At 40.7% G+C, this 20,580-nt stretch overlaps 2 protein-coding genes across 5 annotated transcripts in view; both read left to right on the top strand.

Annotated features, from left to right (window-relative positions):
- The first annotated feature begins 6,678 nt into the window (after positions 1 to 6,678).
- On the top strand, positions 6,679 to 9,074 carry LOC113064339 (deoxycytidine kinase-like). Its single transcript, XM_026235083.1, has 7 exons — positions 6,679 to 6,899; positions 7,638 to 7,753; positions 7,880 to 8,073; positions 8,177 to 8,324; positions 8,429 to 8,544; positions 8,634 to 8,733; positions 8,872 to 9,074. The coding sequence occupies exons 1-7, from the start codon at positions 6,806 to 6,808 to the stop codon at positions 8,896 to 8,898; spliced, it is 795 nt and encodes a 264-aa protein (XP_026090868.1). The 5' UTR covers positions 6,679 to 6,805; the 3' UTR covers positions 8,899 to 9,074.
- Positions 9,075 to 11,221: 2,147 nt separating this feature from the next.
- Positions 11,222 to 20,580, top strand: part of LOC113064338 (ankyrin repeat and KH domain-containing protein 1-like) — a 46,609-nt gene continuing 37,250 nt past the window's right edge. For 2 of the 4 annotated variants that reach the window (XM_026235081.1, XM_026235078.1), the window contains exon 1: positions 11,222 to 11,666. In XM_026235081.1, coding sequence (XP_026090866.1) covers positions 11,391 to 11,666 — 276 coding nt within the window. In that variant the 5' untranslated portion in view covers positions 11,222 to 11,390. The remainder of the gene's footprint in view (positions 11,667 to 20,580) is intronic. The other 2 variants (XM_026235082.1, XM_026235080.1) reach the window with 1 other exon arrangement.

Here is a 20,580-nt window from a genome sequence, read left to right as displayed (position 1 = left end):
CCAGGAGCCATCCTCACATCTAGACTGTAGGACTTGATAAAAGTGCTCGGTGAGGACCATCCTGCTGCAGCACAGATATCATCCATAGAAGATCCACTGAGAAAAGCTTGAGAAGAAGCCACAGCTCGAGTGGAATGAGCTTTAACTCCTAAGGGGGAAGCGAGTCCGCGCGCCTCATAGGCTAAAGAAATTGCCTCCACCAGCCAATGGGACATGCGCTGTTTTGTAACCGCATGGCCCTTACTTTTATGTCCAAAACAGACAAACAGCTGGTCAGATTCACGCCAAGGGGCTGTACGATCCACATAAGTCTTTAAAGCTCTCACAGGGCAAAGACTTAGATCTCCTCACCCAGCCTCAGCAGGGGAAAAAGCTTCCAGGACCACTTGCTGAAAGCGAAAGGGGTTAGATGCGACCTTAGGAACATAGTTAGGCCTGGGCCGCAGCAGCACCTTCACAGAGCCCGGTGCAAATTCCATGCATGAGGGTGAAACAGAAAGAGCCTGTAAATCCCCAACTCTCTTGAGGGAGGATAAAGCCATGAGAATAAGTGTCTTCAGTGTCAGGAATTTATCCGGTACAGTCTCCAAGGGCTCAAACGGATGCCCTGATAAACCTAGCAACACAATGGATAAATCTCATGAAGGAACTCGCACAGGGCGGAAAGGCCTCAGCCGTCGCGCACCCTGTATGAAACGAGAAACTAGTGGATGACGCCCCACTGAGGCACCGCCTATGTATTCGTGGTAAGCTGAAATGGCTGCCACGTAAACCTTTAAAGTGGCTGGTGTTACGCCATCCGAAAAACGGTCCTGGAGGAACTCCAGCACTGAAGCCACTGGGCAGTAAACTGGATCCACATTACGATTGCCACACCAGGCTGTAAACAGTCTCCAATTGAAAGCATATAAGCGTCTCGTAGAAGCTGCTCTAGAATTCAATATAGCCTCAGTGGTTTCAACAGAAAGACCGGGACATACTAACGCACTCCGCTCAGTGGCCACGCCCACAGTTTCCACAGATCTGGCCTCTGGTGCCTAATCAGTCCCTGTGCTTGTGATAATAAATCCTGTCTGAGGGGAATCTCCCATGGAGAGCCCGCTAGCAGACTGATCAGATCCGCAAACCACGGCTGTGTGTGCCATCGCGGAGCCACCAGCAGCAGCTGTTCCACTCTGTCCCGCCGTATTCTGCATAATACCGCTGGGATCAAACGAATCGGAGGAAAAGCATACAGACTGGTCCTGGGCCAGCTGTGAGCTAATGCATCCACGCCCAGGGGCGATGGGGGGCATAGGGAGAACCATAGCGGGCAATGCGTAGTCATGTTCGACGCGAATAAATCCACTTTCGCTTTGCCGAATATCCGCCATAAAAGATTCACCGTCTGGGGGTGTAATCTCCATTCTCCCTGTTCCAGAGCCTGTCTGGATAGCAAGTCCGCTCCGAAATTCAATCGTCCGGGGACATGAACGGCCCGGACCGACAGAAATTTGTCCTGAGACCAAAGAAGAACATGCCTCGCCAGCCTGCACAGGGGGCGAGAGTGTAATCCTCCTTGATGGTTCAGGTATGACACAACCGCTGTGTTGTCCGATCTGAGCAGCACATGACGGCCGAAAAACTGCCAGTAATTCCAGTCTGTTTATGTGCCAGCCGCGCTGAGCCGCTGTCCACACTCCGTGGGCTGGGCGCCCTTGACAAACAGCTCCCCAACCAGTCAAAGACGCGTCCGTCGTGACAGTCTCTCGGAAAGCATAAATTCCCAGCCGAACTCCTGTCAGGAGAAATTCGGTCGACATCCATAGTTTTAGCGACATCACCGCCGTGTCACCGAAATCGTTCGATGCGGAAGACAACGGGGTGAAATATTCCGCCTTTTCGTCCACCACTGAAAGGGGCGCATGTGAAGCAATCCCAGACGAATCACGGGGGATGCTGCTGCCATTAGACCTAAGAGTCGCAGGCACAATCTCACTTTCACCGTGCGGCCCGCTTTGAAGTGCCGCACGCATGACGCAATCGACTGAGCGCGCGGGAGAGAAAGCTTCGCTGTCATCGCGCGAGAATCCAAATCTATTCCCAGAAAGGTTATCCGTTGAGAGGGGATTAAAACACTTTTCTGGAAATTTGTGTGTAAGCCCAGGCTGAGAATCTGAGGAACTTCCTGTGTCTCTTGACGATCTGAATATGGAAATACGCATCCTTCAGATCGATCGTAATAAACCAATCGTTTGGTCGGATCTGATACAGAATAGACTTTACCGTCAACATCTTGAATTTGTTTGGCCTGAGTGCAAGATTCAGACGGCGTAAATCCAGAATGGGCCGTAATCAGCCGTCTTTTTTCGGTACCACAAAATAACGGCTGTAAAAACCTGCCTCCATCTGAGAGGGGTTTACTTCTTCTATAGCCCCTTTGCTCAGCAGAGTTGACATTTCCTGTCGCAGCAACGCCATTTCCGTAGACTTCACCGTCGTGGAAAGAATTCCGCGGAAAGGAGGCGGGCCTTTTCGAAACTGAATGGTGTATCCGTGACAAATTGTGCGGTCTCAAAACTTCCGCTTCCTGCAAAGCTGTCATACGCGTTAAAACGTCCGGGCACGAAAAACCTGTGGTGTTCACGGCAGGAATTAGGCCAACAGATTGAACATCGGGCTCTGCCGCTAGCGAAAAAGCGGTGGCTGCGCGAGCCGTCATAAACGGCCCCAATCCTTAGGAGGATGCGCCATAGGTGAGGACTCCTCTCGAGAGGCGGGCGCTTGCAGGCATTCAACCTCCCTGGGTCTGCGGGGAATCAACTGGCGGAAAGCGGCTGATTGCTGTTTCGCTGCCCCAAACTTTTCCACTACCGACGTGACAGCCTCACCGAACAACCCATCCCTGGAGACAGGGGCATCCATGAGGAAAGATTTGTCCTTTTCCTTAATATCGGTGAGATTAAGCCAGAGGTGGCGCTCAACCGAAATCAAACCGGCCATAGAACGGCCCACTGCACAAGCGGTATGTTTGGTAGCACGTAGCGCAAAATCCGTTGCTCTACGCAGTTCTTTTACTGCCTCCGGCGTGATGCCCTCACCTTCGTCAAGTTCCTTCAATAGCTCCGCTTGGTAGGCCTGAAGGACCGCCATAGAGTGGAGTGAAGCAGCCGCTTGACCAGCAGCCATGTAGGATTTACCCACCAGGCTAGACGTGACTCGACACGCCTTCGAAGGAAGAAGGGGGCGAGACTTCCATGCCGCGGCCGAATTAGGCGCAAGGTGTTCGGCGAGAGTCTCTTCCACCAGGGGCATTATTGTGTAGCCATGGTTCGCCATATCAGAAACGGTGGCGAAATCCGCGGCCGCAGCATTAGTAATCCGTGCCGAAAATGGCTGTTTCCAGGACCTCGAAACCTCCTGGTGGAGGTCCGGGAAAAAAGGTAAAGGCCTCCGGGGCTGTGTAGGTGTCCGACTAGTTAAAAAACGGTCGTCCAGCTTAGAAGAGGGTTGGGCCTCGGCCTTGTCAACCTCCCAGTCTAGCCCCAATTTACCCACCGCACGAGAAACCACGTCCAACAGCTCACTGTAGGAGGGGGAAACACGCCTCTCCTGTCCGCTAGGAGGGAGAGGGCTAGTGTCGGTCGCGAAGTCCTCAGACCCCGAGGCCGCGGTGGACAAAACGTCGTCATCATAGCGTCTACAACCGAAGGAGATGGCGGCGCATGCCTCCGGTGTGGGGTGTAAATCCTCATTAGAGAAGACGACAGGCTCAGTATAACTTTTATTCTGCAGCAGGGTAGGGGAGAGCGAGCGATGTGGAGAATATTCCAGCGCTGCGCTGTCCACAAAATCCATGTCGCACGTGTCACCCCAGGCCCTCGCCTCGTGTGGTGCCTCGGCAGTCGCAGAGGTGACATGACGGGGGTTAGACTCGAGAGCGACATCGGAGAATACTTCCACCCTAGAGCGCAGTATTCTGAGCCGCAGGCCATCACAATGGGGACAGGAAGAAAGGCAGCTAAGCGCCGCCTGTGCGTGATGCAAACCAAGACACACTACGCACCTGTCATGAGTGTCACCCGCCGTGATGTACCTGGTACATGGCTCCTTACATTTACGAAAACTCATCGCGTCCGCGAAGAGGAGTTAACACTGCTCGAAGAGATCGCTGGAGAACGCGAGATGATAGGGCACAGATGATTCGCTATTCCTGAAGGAATGAAATCTGAGCGAAATGGCGCGCGGCACCCAGGTATATCATGCGTGCGCATGCGTAGGGTGGTGCCATGCGCCATTTGGCCAATAGGATTGGCGGGATGGTATAGGGCTTCAGACATTCGTCACACCGAAGGTGTTCCCCATACGTGGTGACGTCACCGCAGCATCGAAGTGACCTATGAAAGGGAATCTAAGTTAGACAAAGACTATGTCGGTCAATTATTTCATGCTTAAAGGGGGGGTGAAATGCTATTTCATGCATACTTTTTTACACTGTTAAAGAGTTGGATTCCCATGCTAAACATGGACAAAGTTTCAAAAATTAAGCTGTACGATTGAAGGAGTATTTCTGTTCCAAAAATACTCCTTCCAGTTTGTCACAAGATTGGGAAAGTTTTTTTCGAGTATGGCTCTGTGTGACGTTAGATGGAGCGGAATTTGCTTATATGGGTCCTGAGGGCACGTTTGCCGGAAGAGCACACGCTCCCGTAGAGCAGAGCACTGAGAGCACAACAGACTTCACTGATCAGAGCGAGAGCGTTGCGAAATGTCACAAAAGGAGTGTGTTTTTGGTTGCCAGGGCAAGACAACCCTGCACAGATTACCAAAGAAAAAACAGCATTAAGGGACCAGTGGATGGAGTTTATTTTTACAGAGCATCAACGGAGTTGTGCAAGTGTTTGTGTTTGTTCCCCAGTTTGACGACGGATTTGCGTATAGTTTATTTCTTAAGGATGATGCAATCCCAACGAAAAAGGGTCACGATTGTGTGTTGGAACCACAGGCGGTGAGTAAAACTGCTTAAAATACATCTGCCTCCTTGTTAGTGCGTCCGCCTCCCATCGGAGACCCGGGTTCGAGTCCCGCACGAAGCGAGTCCTTGCTGCTGCTGCTCTCGTTCAGTTTCAGCCTTCACAGCTGTCACAGCTTCCAAACGCTGTCAACGCAACTGGCGCTCGTGATTCTTTAGCTCCGCCCACACGTCACGCCTCCAGGCGCTCGTGTTTTTCCGGGAAAAATCGGTACAGACTATCTTTCTCTTATGAATATAATAAAACTAAATACTTTTTGGAGTTATGAAGGATGCAGTACTACTCTATAGGTACTCAAGATTAACATGATATTGAGTGAAAACGAGCATTTCACCCCCCCTTTAAGATTCTTGCACACAATCCTGTAAGATTAATTAGAGCTCCAAGAACACCTAAAACAGAGAAAAAAAAGTGTTAACATTACATTTCAAGACTAACTGAAACGTTCAGCATAAACTTTTAGCATGAAAGCATAATTAGAAATGACAGATTTGAAGCTGTCTTGAATGAATGTAAACTTAAACAAATCAGATTTAATTTACAAATAACAACATTCTAAAAATAAATATGAATTTATCATTTATAGCACAATTGTTTATACACTTATTTATTTGTCAATTTGTAAATCTCTTTTTTTTCTCTCTCTCTGTGTGTTGTTGTCTCTGTGTACTGGAAGCTTATGTCACCAAAACAAATTCCTTGTGTGCGTAAGCATACTTGGCAATAAAGCTCTTTCTGATTCAGATCCTTTCTGATTCTGATTCTGAATACAACTACACATAATAACATGCTTAATCAGTATAAAAATGAATACAACAACTACTAAATAATAATAACAATACCCATTTCCATTGGTGTATTTAAATTTTCATGAAAAAAAAATAAATAAAACAAACCACATATATACATTTAATTAACATTGAAACTTCATTTATTTAAAGCAATTAACAATATTACAAAAAGTTGTCTTTAGCTGGATTCGTACCCAGGTCTTGGTGAGCAGTGAGCACCAGTGTAATATAAATGCGCGAATTTAACGCAAGAAGAAACCGGAAAATATATAATTGCGCGCATGCTAAGGAATTTGAACTAAGGTCTTTGAACGTCAAATTTCACTCTTTCTTTTCTTCATTTTTTTCTTTCTCTTCTTGCCCTTCTCTTTTTCGTCCTTCTCTCATTTCTTCCCTTCTTCCTCGTCTTTGACGGACTATTGTTCCCCAGCTTAGATGAAGTTGACAAAATGTGCGGAAAACAGATTTTCTTGACATTCGTGATTCCGTAGTCACCTGCTGCCATCTGCTGGTCAGCCAGACTAACATACTGGCCACATTGATTTATATAACAGGCAGCACATTATAAAAATGATAACTACAGTACATTTACTGTGTTATCGTCTATCTGCAATTTTGATCTTTCCGTCCACATCTTCGATCACTTACCATTTCAATCTGGGGAGATTTGCATAATTTAAAGGTCTGAAAGGTTTATGAACGTTGTCATGCGTCATGTTTACAATTTAAAGTACAGGAAACGGCTCAAAACACTGAAAACAGGCAAACCTATAAAACTTAACACGCTGTAAACGCCAACCAATGAAACAGAGGCTTTTGTGGACGTGGCCAATCACACGGTGAATTTCTCAGAGCCCCTCCCCCGCGTCGCTGACCATGTGAAGACTTGCCGCGAATTTCAAGAAGCTCAAATTGTTTAGGCGCGCGCGGAAGCATTAAGCTGGTCTTGGAGACTTAAAAATATCTATAATACAGTTGCTTGTTAATTTATTTTAAACAATAATGGCTACTCCTCCGAAGAGATTTTGTTCAAGCCCGGACGTTGACCTCAGTTTCGAAAAAAGGGCATTGAAGATCTCAATAGAGGGAAACATTGGTAAGTTTAATGAATTTAGGTTTAATCAACAAAATAATATACGTTACATAAAATAAAACGCAATTAGTACATTACGTAAGTGTTAACACCTTAATTTATGAATCTGAGAGCATTCTTGTGTTGTTCAATACAGTAACGTTAGTGTGGTTGGCGCCAAATGCTAAATCTATTTTGTAGAGCGAGCCTTGACAGCCATCGTTTATTCTCCTTAATAGACTGAATTGTGTTTAAATAGTTAGGCTTCTTGCCACATGTTTAGTAATAGAATTGTAAAAAGTATTTTTAAACGTCCTGAAACATTTATAAAAAATTATGGAACGATTGACAAGTAAATGACAAAAAGTTTTATGACAAACGTAATATAATTTAAAATAATAACAAAAATAGTAATAATAAAAATAAACATCTGCTACATTTAATAAGAACTGCCACAACATTCGGTGTAAGCATGCTTCTGGCAATTAATACCAGATATAAACAGACAGACATAAAGTAAATTACTCTGAATTTTTGCTCTGCATTTAACCAGTGTATGCATTTAACCCATCCAAGTGCACACACAGTAGTGAACACACATCCTTATTGCTGTGGCACCCAGGGAGCAGTTCGGGGTTTGGTGCCTTGCTATTGAGGGTGGAAGAGAGCACTGTTCATTTTATCTTTGGCAAAGATGCGCAAAGCAAATTCGGATTGGCTGTGTTTATGTATTGTATTTTAAAACGTGTATTTATGCAACAGCGGCTGGGAAGTCTACTTTTGTGCGGTTGTTGGAGCGGGCGTCTGAGGAGTGGGAGGTCATACCAGAGCCCATTGGGAAGTGGTGCAATGTACAAACCACAGAGAACGAGTATGAGGTACAGTATGTCTGTATACAAGATATTTTATCAAGGAAGTGTCTTTAATCTCAGTCTTAAATATTAACGTGAGTGAATTTTTATTTTGTATTTTTTTAAATAACCTATACCCTTCTATCCATATAGGAGCTCAGCACATCCCAGAAGAGTGGAGGCAACCTGCTGCAGATGTTATATGACAAGCCCAGTCGCTGGTCTTACACTTTCCAGACCTACGCCTGCCTGAGTCGCGTCCGTGCACAGCTTCAGCCTCCTTCTGCCAAACTTCAGCAGGCAGAGCAACCAGTCCAGTTCTTCGAGCGCTCGGTCTACAGCGATCGGTACATACATTTAACAGATTGTGTGGAATTTGGAAAAGAGTTTAAAAATAGTGTTAAACTGAAAAAAAGAGGGAGAAAAAGTCTTACGTTTTTAATTCTACAGATATGTGTTTGCCTCTAACCTCTTTGAGTCTGGAGATCTGAATGAGACTGAGTGGGCCATCTATCAAGACTGGCATTCATGGCTCCTCACTCAGTTTGAGTCCCAGATTGAGCTTGATGCCATTATCTATCTTCGTGCTGATCCCGAGGTACCACACAGCTCCTTACATGGTGCACGAATCACCTGTAATAACAAAAAAGTGATGTAAATGTGAGAATTTTATGATGTATTGATTAAACGCATGATCTGCAGAGGTGTATGCAGCGTCTTCAGTCTAGAGGACGAGAGGAGGAACAAGGGATTCCCTTGGACTACCTGGAGAAGCTTCATTATAAGCATGAGTGTTGGCTGTACAACCGAACCACAAAGTTAGTGATCCCCTTATTATGTGCTGAAACTTGTATTTGAGCTGTTTTTCATTGTTTGAGTATCTAAATGGGTATCTCGTCTTATACAGGTTGGATTTTAACTATCTTAAAGACCTTCCAATACTGGTCTTGGATGTTAATGAGGATTTTAAAAATGACAGAATTAAGCAAGAAGATATTCTTGATAAGGTACAGTATGTATACTCTATGGGTCTGTGGACAGATGGGATAATTAGGAATACTGCCTCTAATAATAGTGTTTTAGAACTGCCATGTTTGGACATGATTTTACATCTTAAATAAGTTACTTTTTTTGTTTGCTTTCAGGTGAAGGAGTTTATGAGCACCCTGTAGCCTACAAATATACATGAATTTTTGTCAATCATGTAAACTGGTGCTTTATCAGTAGTACTATGGGGATTTATGCCTGTGGGTGAATTTGTGGTTTTATTTTTTAAGCTGATTTTATATTTACCTTGTTGTACATATGTATTTCTTTGTGTAATAAAACATATTTTTTTTAACTTTTATGTGATGAACAAATAACATATACAGTAACATACATGAGATAAATATTTATGTACTGAATGTCTGGAGATTATTCTGTGAGTGAAAATTTGACAGTTAATGTTAGAGGGTTCTCGCAGCCAAAGTAAAGCTGGGAATGTCAACGTTTGCTAAAAAGACATGTAAATGAATCACATTTTTAAATCTAAAAATACCTCTTGTTATTCTCTCATCTTAAAGATTTTGTCTGATAGAAATGACTCTTTTTGAGTGCAGCCTCTAAAATTATGTTTTAAAATAGAATCTTTGCCTTGTAATTACAAGCAACTGGAAATGTCATGTACCTGTATATTAATTGGTCAAATGTGTGGGAAGAATATGTACTGAAAGATGTACAGCCTGAATAGAGTGAAAAATAAAATGGTTTCATAACCATTAATTTCTTAAGCTTAAGCCAATTCTCTCCACTTTGCCTTATGATTAGTTGCCCAAACTCTTGCTCCTGTAATACAAGCTGTCAGAACTCTGACTCACTCACTCACTAGTGAGAACCTGATGGCTCTTTCTATGCTTAAGCTTTCGTAAAACGAAGTAGAATTCAGGCAGCTGTGGCATGGTCAGCAAAACGGACTTATAACCCAAAGGTCACAATCTTGGTACTTGGGACAGGGGGAGTGAATAACCAGTGCTATTTTCAACCTTCAATACCTCAACTGGGCGATGCAGCAAAAATGGCTGCCTACTGCTCTGGGGTGTGCATGGTGTGTGTGTGTGTGTTTGTTTATCACTCACTGCTGTGTGTGCACTTGGATGGGTTAAATGCAGAGTACATATTCTGAGTATGGGACACCATACTTGACCACACGTCACTTTCCCTTTCATAATATTCAGCTTTTATGGTCAACCCATTTAAGACCAGTTTTCAGGTTAATTTTTTCTATGTTCAGACCCCACCCCATTTTAACCTTAAATATTAATATTATTTTTTTTTACAATGTTTGTACATGTTAAATGAGCTGTAATGATATGTCTGCATGACATTTAGAAACAGTGAAAAAATAAGAATGCCACTGTAGGTGAAATGCATGAATTTACATTAATACCATAATCTTGGTATATACCAATCTAAGGTAGTATGTATATATTCATATTTTAGTTACAAGTGAAGAGTCTGAACAAAATTTCAAACTAATGACATTATAAATTCACATATAAAACCAATATTTGCCGTGAAAATAAGCAATAATATGATAAGAAAGTGAACTAAGCATGCAACTTGTAAAAATATCACCTAACAAAAAAACATTAACATGTAAAAAGAAACGAAAACTGTTATTTAAAATAATTTAACATTTCATGATTTCAATAGACTCCCAATCACAATAGCATAAAGTCATACATTTTATATGAAAGTAACTCACTCAGCTTCTATACCAAAATAAAAAGGTAAATATATTTATGCAGATGAATATGACAAAAGTATCCCTATGCAAAATAAACTAATTTCCAGAAAAAAGTACAATATTGCCACTAGATACAATATATTATTACTCTTAACGGTATATGTTATAATGTTTACACAATATCAGATACTCATCAAAATAAACTACAAGCCCCATAACTCAATCGTTCACAGAAATCCGGGTATTGCTTCACCCAGGTCGGTCGCGCCCTCCTCTAAACTGTTATTGACACAGTTGTTCTAACATGATAAATAATAAGAGTTGCCTAATATCAGATGCAGAGATGACAGACTTTTAACTGTCAACATTGGATATTATATTCCTAAAATAATTCGACAGGTGGCGACCGACTATTATGATGCATCTTCCATTGCATTACAGTAAACACGACACCTCGAAAATTCACAAAACCTCCTAAATATGATTCTGAAAACAAATTAACCTCTACTTTCTCGAAAACGTCAAAATAGGCGTATCGAGTGGGCGGGTGTTAGTGACGAGCGTGCCCGCGTCCAATCGTCTTTACTGAACGATGTTTCCTGACGTCAAATCTTAAAGCCCTCTTGTAAACCAACCTTGACTTCGCGTGTTTTCGCTCGAGTAGCGTGTGTTGCAGCCAATCGGGTTCCATTACTTAACTCTCATGCCCAATGGCCGTTGCATATTTTGAAAAGGGGCGGGGCAATACACAAATGGACCGAAGTGAGGGTAGGTTGTTAGAAAGTTAATGGCTTGGGGGAAAGAGATTCTCTTCTCGCTTCAGGAGAGTTTTAGGATTTTTCTGAAGTAAAACGTAATTATTTTATAACAGCATAACCCCAGAGGAAGTGAAGAGACAACATTACCTTCACAAACAGACGTATCATTTCGTAAAGTATGCAGGATGCAGTAGCCGGGACGGCAATGCTGACGGACGGCTTCGAGGACGAGATTGACTCGGTGACTCCGCGTTCCCCTGCGTTAGGGATGGGGGTTGGAGCTACACCAGGAGCCGGACTCGGGGGCCTCGGGATCGGCGTCGGTGGCAAGAAAGTCCGCTTGTTCGGCGAGGCTGGCGGGCCCACAACAGACAGACTTGATTTCAAGCTCACAGCGGCCGCGGTGCTGTCGTCAGGCCCCGGATCCGGCAGCGACGAGGATGAGGTGTCTGAGGTGAGAGCGAGTCCGCCAGCAGCAAAGTGTGTGTGCGCGCTAGCTGACATGCTAACTCTAACGCTAGCTTTAATAGGCTTCATTCCCAACCCACCAAAACCGTGCAATTTAACACCTTATCTAAAAGAGGCCGATTTATCACGTCCCATTCTTGGCAACATTTACACAACAACACTCTTGTTCGGAGCGCCGTTTGCAGCCATAAGTAAGTTTCTCCTGACCCACGTTGCCAGTTTGCGTTTCTAAATAGCTCAAATTCTGGCGAGTTAGCTTAGCTTAGCACGGGCTCAGAGACGAAGGCTGCGATTTGGGCCTAAAGAGAACATCAGGGGGCAACGCTGTCCTCTGCTAGTTAGCCATCACGAAATCATTTCAACGCGTTTAGTTATTTGGCACTTCAGTTTACACCTTTAAAAGTGTAACACTTGTCGCGTCTCAGTGACAGTCCTTTTGAAGGATCTAAGTTAGAATTGTAAGTTAGCCGAGAAGCTAAGTGGATCTGGGTTCGTAACTAATTATTAGCTTTTGAGCAAAGCTTATCTGCGTGACGGTACCCTGTCAGGCCTTTGCACTGTGTTGGTAAACTTGGGATCTGACATCTGTGTCAGATTTGTGTGTTGGTGCAAAATGTTACAACGTTCACATTAATCTATTACTCGTGCTTCAGTAAATGCATCTCCACTACAGCTTCTGAAATTTCATGTGACGCAAATGTTAAAACGACAAGCTTTAAAGTTTAGATTTTTCTTCCTCTGTGTCAGTGGAACATTTATTTGCCATTATGATTATGAAGTGTGGGGCTGGGATCCGGGGAGACTTGTCATGCGGGTTTGTCATACATGCAGATGCACCTGTTGGGTCCTGTAGATGTTTAATTCTTAATCCCACTTAGAACCTTTTTTTTAATTTTATTATTATATTTTTTTTAAACTTCAGCAATTTGCAGAATCAAGGGTTTACTTCCATTTTATCCAATATTTGGTGATGGTCAAACAAGATTAACTTTTGTTGTCACATGACAGGCGTTTTCCCATTGATTGTTGCATGCTGAAAAATTAATACATACATGCATACATGGGTGGGTGATATGACCAAAAGCAATCACCATATGAGTAATTTTATTTCATGATAACATCACAATCTAGTTCTTTTTGCATATAAAAAAGGTTGTTATTTACAATATTTTAGGTGGGATTAAAATTATTCTTAATGACCGTTTCGATTTCCTAGCAAAACCAAATACTAGCTTTTTTTTTTTAGGTTGCTCTGTGGCATGCAAAAAACGAATTGACTTCCCCTTTTTAAACGCATTATGAACACTTTATCTATGCATAAGCTTGTTTTTTTAATCTTAAAAAAAAAAAAGATATTTTGATCTTATGTTTAAAGGATTAGGTCACTTATTTCCCAATAATTTACTCACCCCCCATGTCATCCAAGATGTTTATGTCATGCTTTCTTAAATTACAAAGAAATACATTTTTATGAGTAAAACACTCCAGGATTTTTTCCATATAATGGACTTCTATGGTGCTCAAATGTTTGAACTTCCAAATTGCAGCTTCAGATGACTCTACACTATCCCAAACAACGAATAAGGGTCTTATCTAGTGAAACAATTAGTAATTTTCTAAAAATGTATATTCTTTTTAACCACAAATGCTCATCCTACACTTGCTCTGTGCATGAGCGACTTGACGCATTATGCAATCATGTTGTAAACGTCACACTCGGTTAGCTCTTCATCTGTGTACTCCGGTTCATAAAGGTAGCTTAGAGTGAAACCTCCATTTCAATTTCTCACTTAAAATCATCTGACATCACGGTTTTACCTTTTTTTGTAAAGGTGTTTGACACTTTTCGCTTTGCAAAACTTGTAAAAATCAGATCTTCTGCGTTCATCACACATGACCTTTCCAGCGTGGCTACGTAATGCATGAGATCGCAAGAGAAGTATTTGTGGTTAAAAAGTACATACATTTTTCCAGAATATGACCAATCAATTCGTTAGACAAGACCATTATTCCTCGGTTGGGATCGTTTCGAGGTCTTTGAAACAGCACTGAAAGTGTCTTTTCTTTAATAGAGTTTAGTTTGTTCAAAATGGCTTATGCTCGCTCTGACAGAAAGGCTGCATGTGAGGCTGACCGACACATGCTGTTTTACTTAATGGATAACTTTTCACAGGTAAATTTTCCATCTGTACGTTAAAAAACCCATGGAAAATTTGTTTTTCTGTCAAAAGTGCATTAGCTTTTGCTTTGCGATTCTTCACTAAACTCCACAGACTTCGTTTAGAACGAACATCGCCATGTACATGTGCGCCAAACAGACAGAGCTCAATAAAATAGGATTGCAATAATTGACTAAAATCTAAATTTTGCTGCAATATTTGTAGTTGGCCAATAAATGTGACACATGTAGATTTTTAAACCTACAAGTTAGTGTATTTGTATGATAGCACTAACTGTAAAGTCTAATGGGGTAATCAAAATATCCTTTTTACTCAATTAGTCTGTGCTTTTTATTCATATTGCTTTTTATTTATAAAATAAATCTTGTTGAAAATCACTTTCGAGTCCAGGAGTTCGCCTACCAATGGTATGAGAGGAGCAGCTTTCACTCTCAACCAAACTAACATTACTAGCCAGTCAGAATGTATTGCTCTTATAAACACGAGACGCACATAATATAGTATCCAATTGCAGAGTCGCAGCCCTGATGAATGGACAAGCGCTGCAAAAAGCTGTGACGCGCAATGGTCAAAGATGTCCATCTAGCACATATTTACTATATACTGTATAGAAAAGCTAACTGTAAAGCAGCGGACCTATGTAAACACCATAAAAATGATATGATTGCCAGAACATATTTAGCGGGATTTTTGTCCTGTTCACACATCTGTTAATGGTAACGTTTTGAAATCCCTTGTACCCTACCTGTTCGAAAAAATCCAGTCTCTGCCTGTGTCAGTTTGAGTCTTGTTAAAGTTTTAAATCCCTGCCGCCAAGATGCTGCTCTGTCGGTCAAGGATTATGGAAAGTGAAACGCAAATCTGTAGGGGTGGTTGGATTTCTTCACGCACTTTAAAATATTTATTTGAAGCTTCTTTCTTTTCAGATTCTTATTCACGGCTTTATCATAATAGGCTGCATATTAAAATTATTATAGGAAACCACTATCTGAAATTAGACATTTCAGCTTCCCCATATAGACAGAATGGCATAATCATAACAGCCCACAAATATTCGACTGTGAGATTGGTAGTCGAATCGGGCTGCTCGAATCGAATCATCGACTATTTGGGGTCACCCCTAAAAAAAATAAAAAATATATATATATATATATTTTACAGGCGAAATATTTTAACCTTCTATAACTAGAAAAAAAGTGAGGTATTGGATGTAGATCTGAAAAGTACAAACCATGTAACATGAGGCAGGCCTTTATGAATTAAATTAAATATTGTAAGTTAAAATATTTAAGTTTGATCAAAGCTGAATTTTCAGCATCATTACTCCAGTCTTCAGTGTCACATGATCCTTCAGAAATCATTCTAAAATGCTGCTTAAGAAACATTTGTGATTATCAATGTTGGAAACAGTTGTGCTGCTTGATATCTTTGAACAAACTATTTTTTCAATATTTTAAATAGTCCTTTGTGTCAGAGTTATTTAACCCAATATAACTCTGATTTTTCAGTCTAGTCGTCTGTTTTTGATACAAACACAACTGATAAAGGCGCACTCAAGCAGGTACTGCAAGTCATGTTGAGGTCAATTAAAATGTCAAATTAATATTTCGCGTTCAATTATTTACTAATCAGGCAAGTGGCTGCATATGTGGGTCAGTTATGCAGTGTAGTCACTATCACCCTGCAGAGGTTTCTTTTGCAAAATAATTTGCTGACTGTACACGATCCCTCAGTTTGGGAACCACTGGAGTAGGTGATTTGCGCTCTTAGTTTGATGTGTTACAATGCTCTGTGTGTTTGATTACTGATGCATGTGTAGCACTGCGTTGTACACAGGATAATATCGTCATCTGTGTTAAAATTCGCAAAGCGTACCAAATTGAACGAAGCTATATAAATGAAAAATTTGAATTCAGGAATGTATAATGCCATCCACTAAATAATAATAATATATAACGCAACATCCATATCATGGAACAGCATAATACTGGTAGTCACTTTCATACCGGTATATATCGCCCACCCCTACTACATGCTTACATTAACCTTTTTCGGTTAATCCAAATAGAAAATACAGAGATATAGCCATCTGTATACTGCAAATCAGCCAAAAAATACCAAGATATGAAGTTTTGCTCATATTGTTTAGATTTATACAGAAGTGTTCTGGAGGTTTTTTTTCTACTAGCTGATCTCTGCTTATTACAGTTTGCACATTATTTTGTCGCAAATGTTGATTTGCCTTCAAAACACCCAGTAAAACAGTCTCACAATAGCGTGCGTTATCACTACAACACACCCTTTATGGAATTGGTTCTTGCTTTTGTTCACACAGTTCTCGTTCTAGGACTGAACCCGGTAATGTTACTAGGTCCCCAACCCAGGATCAATCCCAGAATCAATACCGTGACGTGTTTGCATTCACACAGAATGCACTGTGGCAATTTTCTGGGATCTATGTGCAGTGTGAAAGGAGCTATATACACTGTTGCATTTCAGAGTTGCATGTCACCCCCCCCCCCCCCATCCCACCCGGGTGGAATACAGGGGTGTGTCTGTTGCCTTTTTATAACTTGTAATGGGTGCCCCCCACCCCCAGTGTTGTTGGTATTTGTTTGGAATTTAGGGGGAGGGTATTAAAGTCTGTGGAGGTAGACAGAGCTGATGACATACTCAGGTAGGACCCGCATTCCCATGAATTCCAGCATTCTGCTTCTACTTCCTGTTAGATCACCACGTGTCATGAGTCTGCCCTATGAACTGAAATTATATTAAATATTTTACGAAATGTAATAATTTGTGAAAACGGTTTGCAATATATCAAAAGCCCTGGTAGCCTTTCGGGCAGACATTCTTCAGGTTTTGGTTGCTTAAAATTAATTTAAACTAGCCCGAATAAAAAAAAAAAAAAAAAAGATCTGCTGACCTGTACTGTGGAAAAATCGGCATGATTGGCAAAAACTAGTATTGTATAGTAATGTAACATTTCACTAAACTTACGATGCGATACAATTCACAATACATATTACACAATACGAATTTCTTAGTTTATATTAATTTTTTTACAAAATGAAATATGTAATATGAAAATGTGTCCTAATTATTTCTCAGCCAAAATCTTCATATTCATTTGTGAAATGAAAATGTTAAAACTAACTTGAAATTTTAAAACAAATCCCAAATTAAACTATACAACTAAAATAAATCTTTTCATATATGCAACATCTTTGCCTGTTCTCCATTTAAAATCAGAGGCAACCACTGCATTTGAATTATCCAAAAAGGATTGTATAATTTTAAAATGTTATTTCACTATTTAAGGTAGCCCATCGGGCAGGGAGGTGATGCATTTTGGTAGCCCAACTGGAAAACGAAATAGCCCCGTGTAGGGCTGGACGATATGGCCAAAATTCACGATCACAATATATTTCTTAATTTAGGTTGATACAATATTATTCAGATATAGATATGAACACTATTTTAAAAAGCCTCGTAAAACTTCCAAAAATGCAAACAACAGATGTCTGTTCATCCAAACTAATGAAAAATGAACTTGCCAAGTCCGACACCTATAATAGTAAATATAAAACCATATAATATTTTAGGAAAAGAAAATGGCACAAAATAATGTTCACCTTTTATTTGTATTTAGCCTTCATGTGAAATCACTGTCAAATAATCTTCTCGGACTCACCTAATTAATATTAATATCTTTAACTTCAGTCACATGATCCTTCAGAAATCATTCTAATATTGTTTTGCTGCTCAAAAAACAATTGTTGAAAACAAGTAGAATTTTTTTTTTCAGGTTTCTTTGATGAATAGACATTTCAGAAGAACATTTATCTGAAATAGAAATCTTTTGTAACATTATAAATGACTTGTCACTAGGGGTGTCCATGGTTAACCGGTTAACCGATTAACCGTTAAAAATTGTGTAACCGAGTGAAACATTTTGCTCGGTTAAGTGACGTCAATGGCGTGCATTGAATTTAGTTGTAATACATTTTTGCACCACCAGAGACCGCCAGAGCGCTCCCAGACATTTGTAATGTCCACAAGAAGAAGTCATTTTTCTAATATGAAGCGGGCTAATACGAGTGACGGGGCAAAATGCAAGTATTGCAAAACAGTGCTTAGATATACTTCAAGTACAACCTCGTTGTTGTAATCTCAACAGCCAACACCCGGGCATCATTAGGCCGGTCAGGACACACTGGATGCGTGGCGAAAGCATCTCAGCTGCGTAGCGTGTCTGTTTTTAATTCGGTTCCCATGTTAACAGGTTAGAGCTTGCCGACTGCCTGCGTGAGACGCGCGGCTCAGGCGCGGCTCGACGCGTGCATGCTAGAAATAGAACCGACGCCTTGTTGGAAGCGTTTCCAGGCAAAGTATAATAGGAAAATATGTTTATATGTCATTTTGTACAAAAATACATATTAATTCATGACATTTTGATATTTGAAAGTCTATAGGTTGACATAAATTCAGATATAAATGTAATTTAAATAAATAAATAAATAATTATCGCTTTTCAAATATTGTACGTGTCAAACATAGTCATAGTCATAGCCTTAGCGAGGCGACCGCAGAGTCTGCTTGTTACCTTTTGCCTTATACATTTTAGGCTTATTCTCAAATTCAGATTGTGTTAATGGGCGGCATTATTAGGCAGTTTTAATAGGACAATTTGACCGGAGAGATTAAATTTTGTCGGACATTCATTTTATTTTTTTTTTCGGCCAATGTCCGGAAATTACTATGGTTATGGTTACTATGGCACTCTATGGTTAACCGAGTATTAACCGCTAAGGGCCTCGGTTAACGGTTAATGAAAAACTTGAGAACGTGCAGCCCTACTTGTCACCTTTGATCAATTTAAAGCATCCATGCTAAATAACAGTTTTTTGCTAAATAACAGTATTCATTTCTATAATCTTAAAAAAAAAAGATTCATAGTGACAGCTTTTGAATGGAATAGTGTATCACGTTACCAAAGCTCTTTATTTCAGATAAATGCTGATCTTTGGATTTTTCCATTCATCAAGGAATCCTGAAAAAAAAATTTACTCAACTGTTTTAATTATTTATAATCAGAAAATTGGTATATTAGAATGATTTCTGTTTCATGTAACAGTGAAGACTGGAGTAATGATTGCTAAATTGCTAAATTATTTTATGGTGTGCTTCAGACAGATCCCTTAATAAAACATAAACAAATACATGGTGAACTACTGTATTTATTACAGTATTTTTATAATCTGACATGAATTTGACATTATTATTAATAGAGACATATTATTATTACGACATAGAGACATATCTAAATCTACTGTAGGCTACGAAGATCATGCCAAGATGATCTTTAAGTGTCTGTGTTTATGAATGACAGTTTTTCTCAAATGAAACCGTTAATTCTCATGAAGTGACGGTTTATGCTTTCGTGTCCTCATATAGTGACACGGCAGAGACTACAAAACAGCGAGCTCCCATGCATCTGTGCCCGTCACCCACAGAGATGTAGAATTTGCAGGAGTAATATTTAAACAGCGGACATACTGCTAACGCGTTTTCATTTCTTCTTTAGAACCATGCAGCAGTTAGGCAAAGCTAGCGGTCATAACTAGGTCTTGTTTAAGAAAATGGTATCGGATCGGTATATGGGTTCATGTACTTGCCTATGCCAGAATTTGTTGTGGTATTGGTGATATTTTCGATACTAGTATCGGAATCGGAACAACTCTAGTAATTACTGTTGCACGGTGCACCGGTACTTCAAAAGTATCGCGACTCTCGGAAATTAAAAACGTCACAATTCCTAAATTATTATTAGAATTGATACTTCAAAGAATGACCGCGTTCCAGATTTGTAAGATACGTATTTCATGTTGGTGTGTGCAATGCATGCTTCCAGAGCCTCCCTATGGACGTCGGTTTTTTTTCTCTTCACGCACGCAGCAGAGAAGCTGCAGCTGTCATGTGACAAACACTACAGCGAGATCGCTGCATTAGTGATGCACAGGTTGTCTAATAAACATGTGGCAAAAACTGATTTGGCTTTACTAAAATGTGTGCATATTCACATTAACTAAATAGTCTTAAGTTGTCAGGTTGAACAAAGCACGAGGTTTTCTTGCATAATTAACATTTTAATTGTTTGGTCAGACAGTTCATATTATAATATATTTACATTAATTGGGGATTAAACGTGGAGTTATGTTCTGTTTGCTTAATATTAAAACAAGCATATGTGCACAGTACCTATAACTGCACTTTGTATCTGCTGATTGCTGATCGAGATTTACATGCTTGGCGAAGGTCTAAGTAGCAACGTATCTTCTGTTATGTCCCCGATGCGTGGGGCGGGTAAAGAAATGTTACTTTATTTGCAGGGCGGGCTAAATAATTTAATAAAAGCGGGACCCTCGGGCTGGACAAAAAACCCGTGCATCACTAGACTGTATGTGCGAGCACAAGTAATACTTTGGCCACCGGTCAACGACTGGTAGAAAAAGATGACGCTCAATAAAGCTCACTGGCTGAGTTTTCTCCTCTGAAAGGAAAGGTTGCACAACTGACAATATCTGTGATATTGCTGATAAATTTTATTTGCCTTTTTTTTTTTTTTTTTACCTTGAATGCCATTACTTATATTATTTATATTTCAATATTTATTCTTCTGAGTTCAGAACATTGTTTAATATAATCGCTGTTCATATT

Source organism: Carassius auratus, chromosome 46 (assembly GCF_003368295.1).
Source record: "Carassius auratus strain Wakin chromosome 46, ASM336829v1, whole genome shotgun sequence".
In the NCBI taxonomy this organism is placed as follows: Eukaryota; Metazoa; Chordata; class Actinopteri; order Cypriniformes; family Cyprinidae; genus Carassius; species Carassius auratus.
This window is presented reverse-complemented; position numbering and strand designations above follow the sequence as displayed.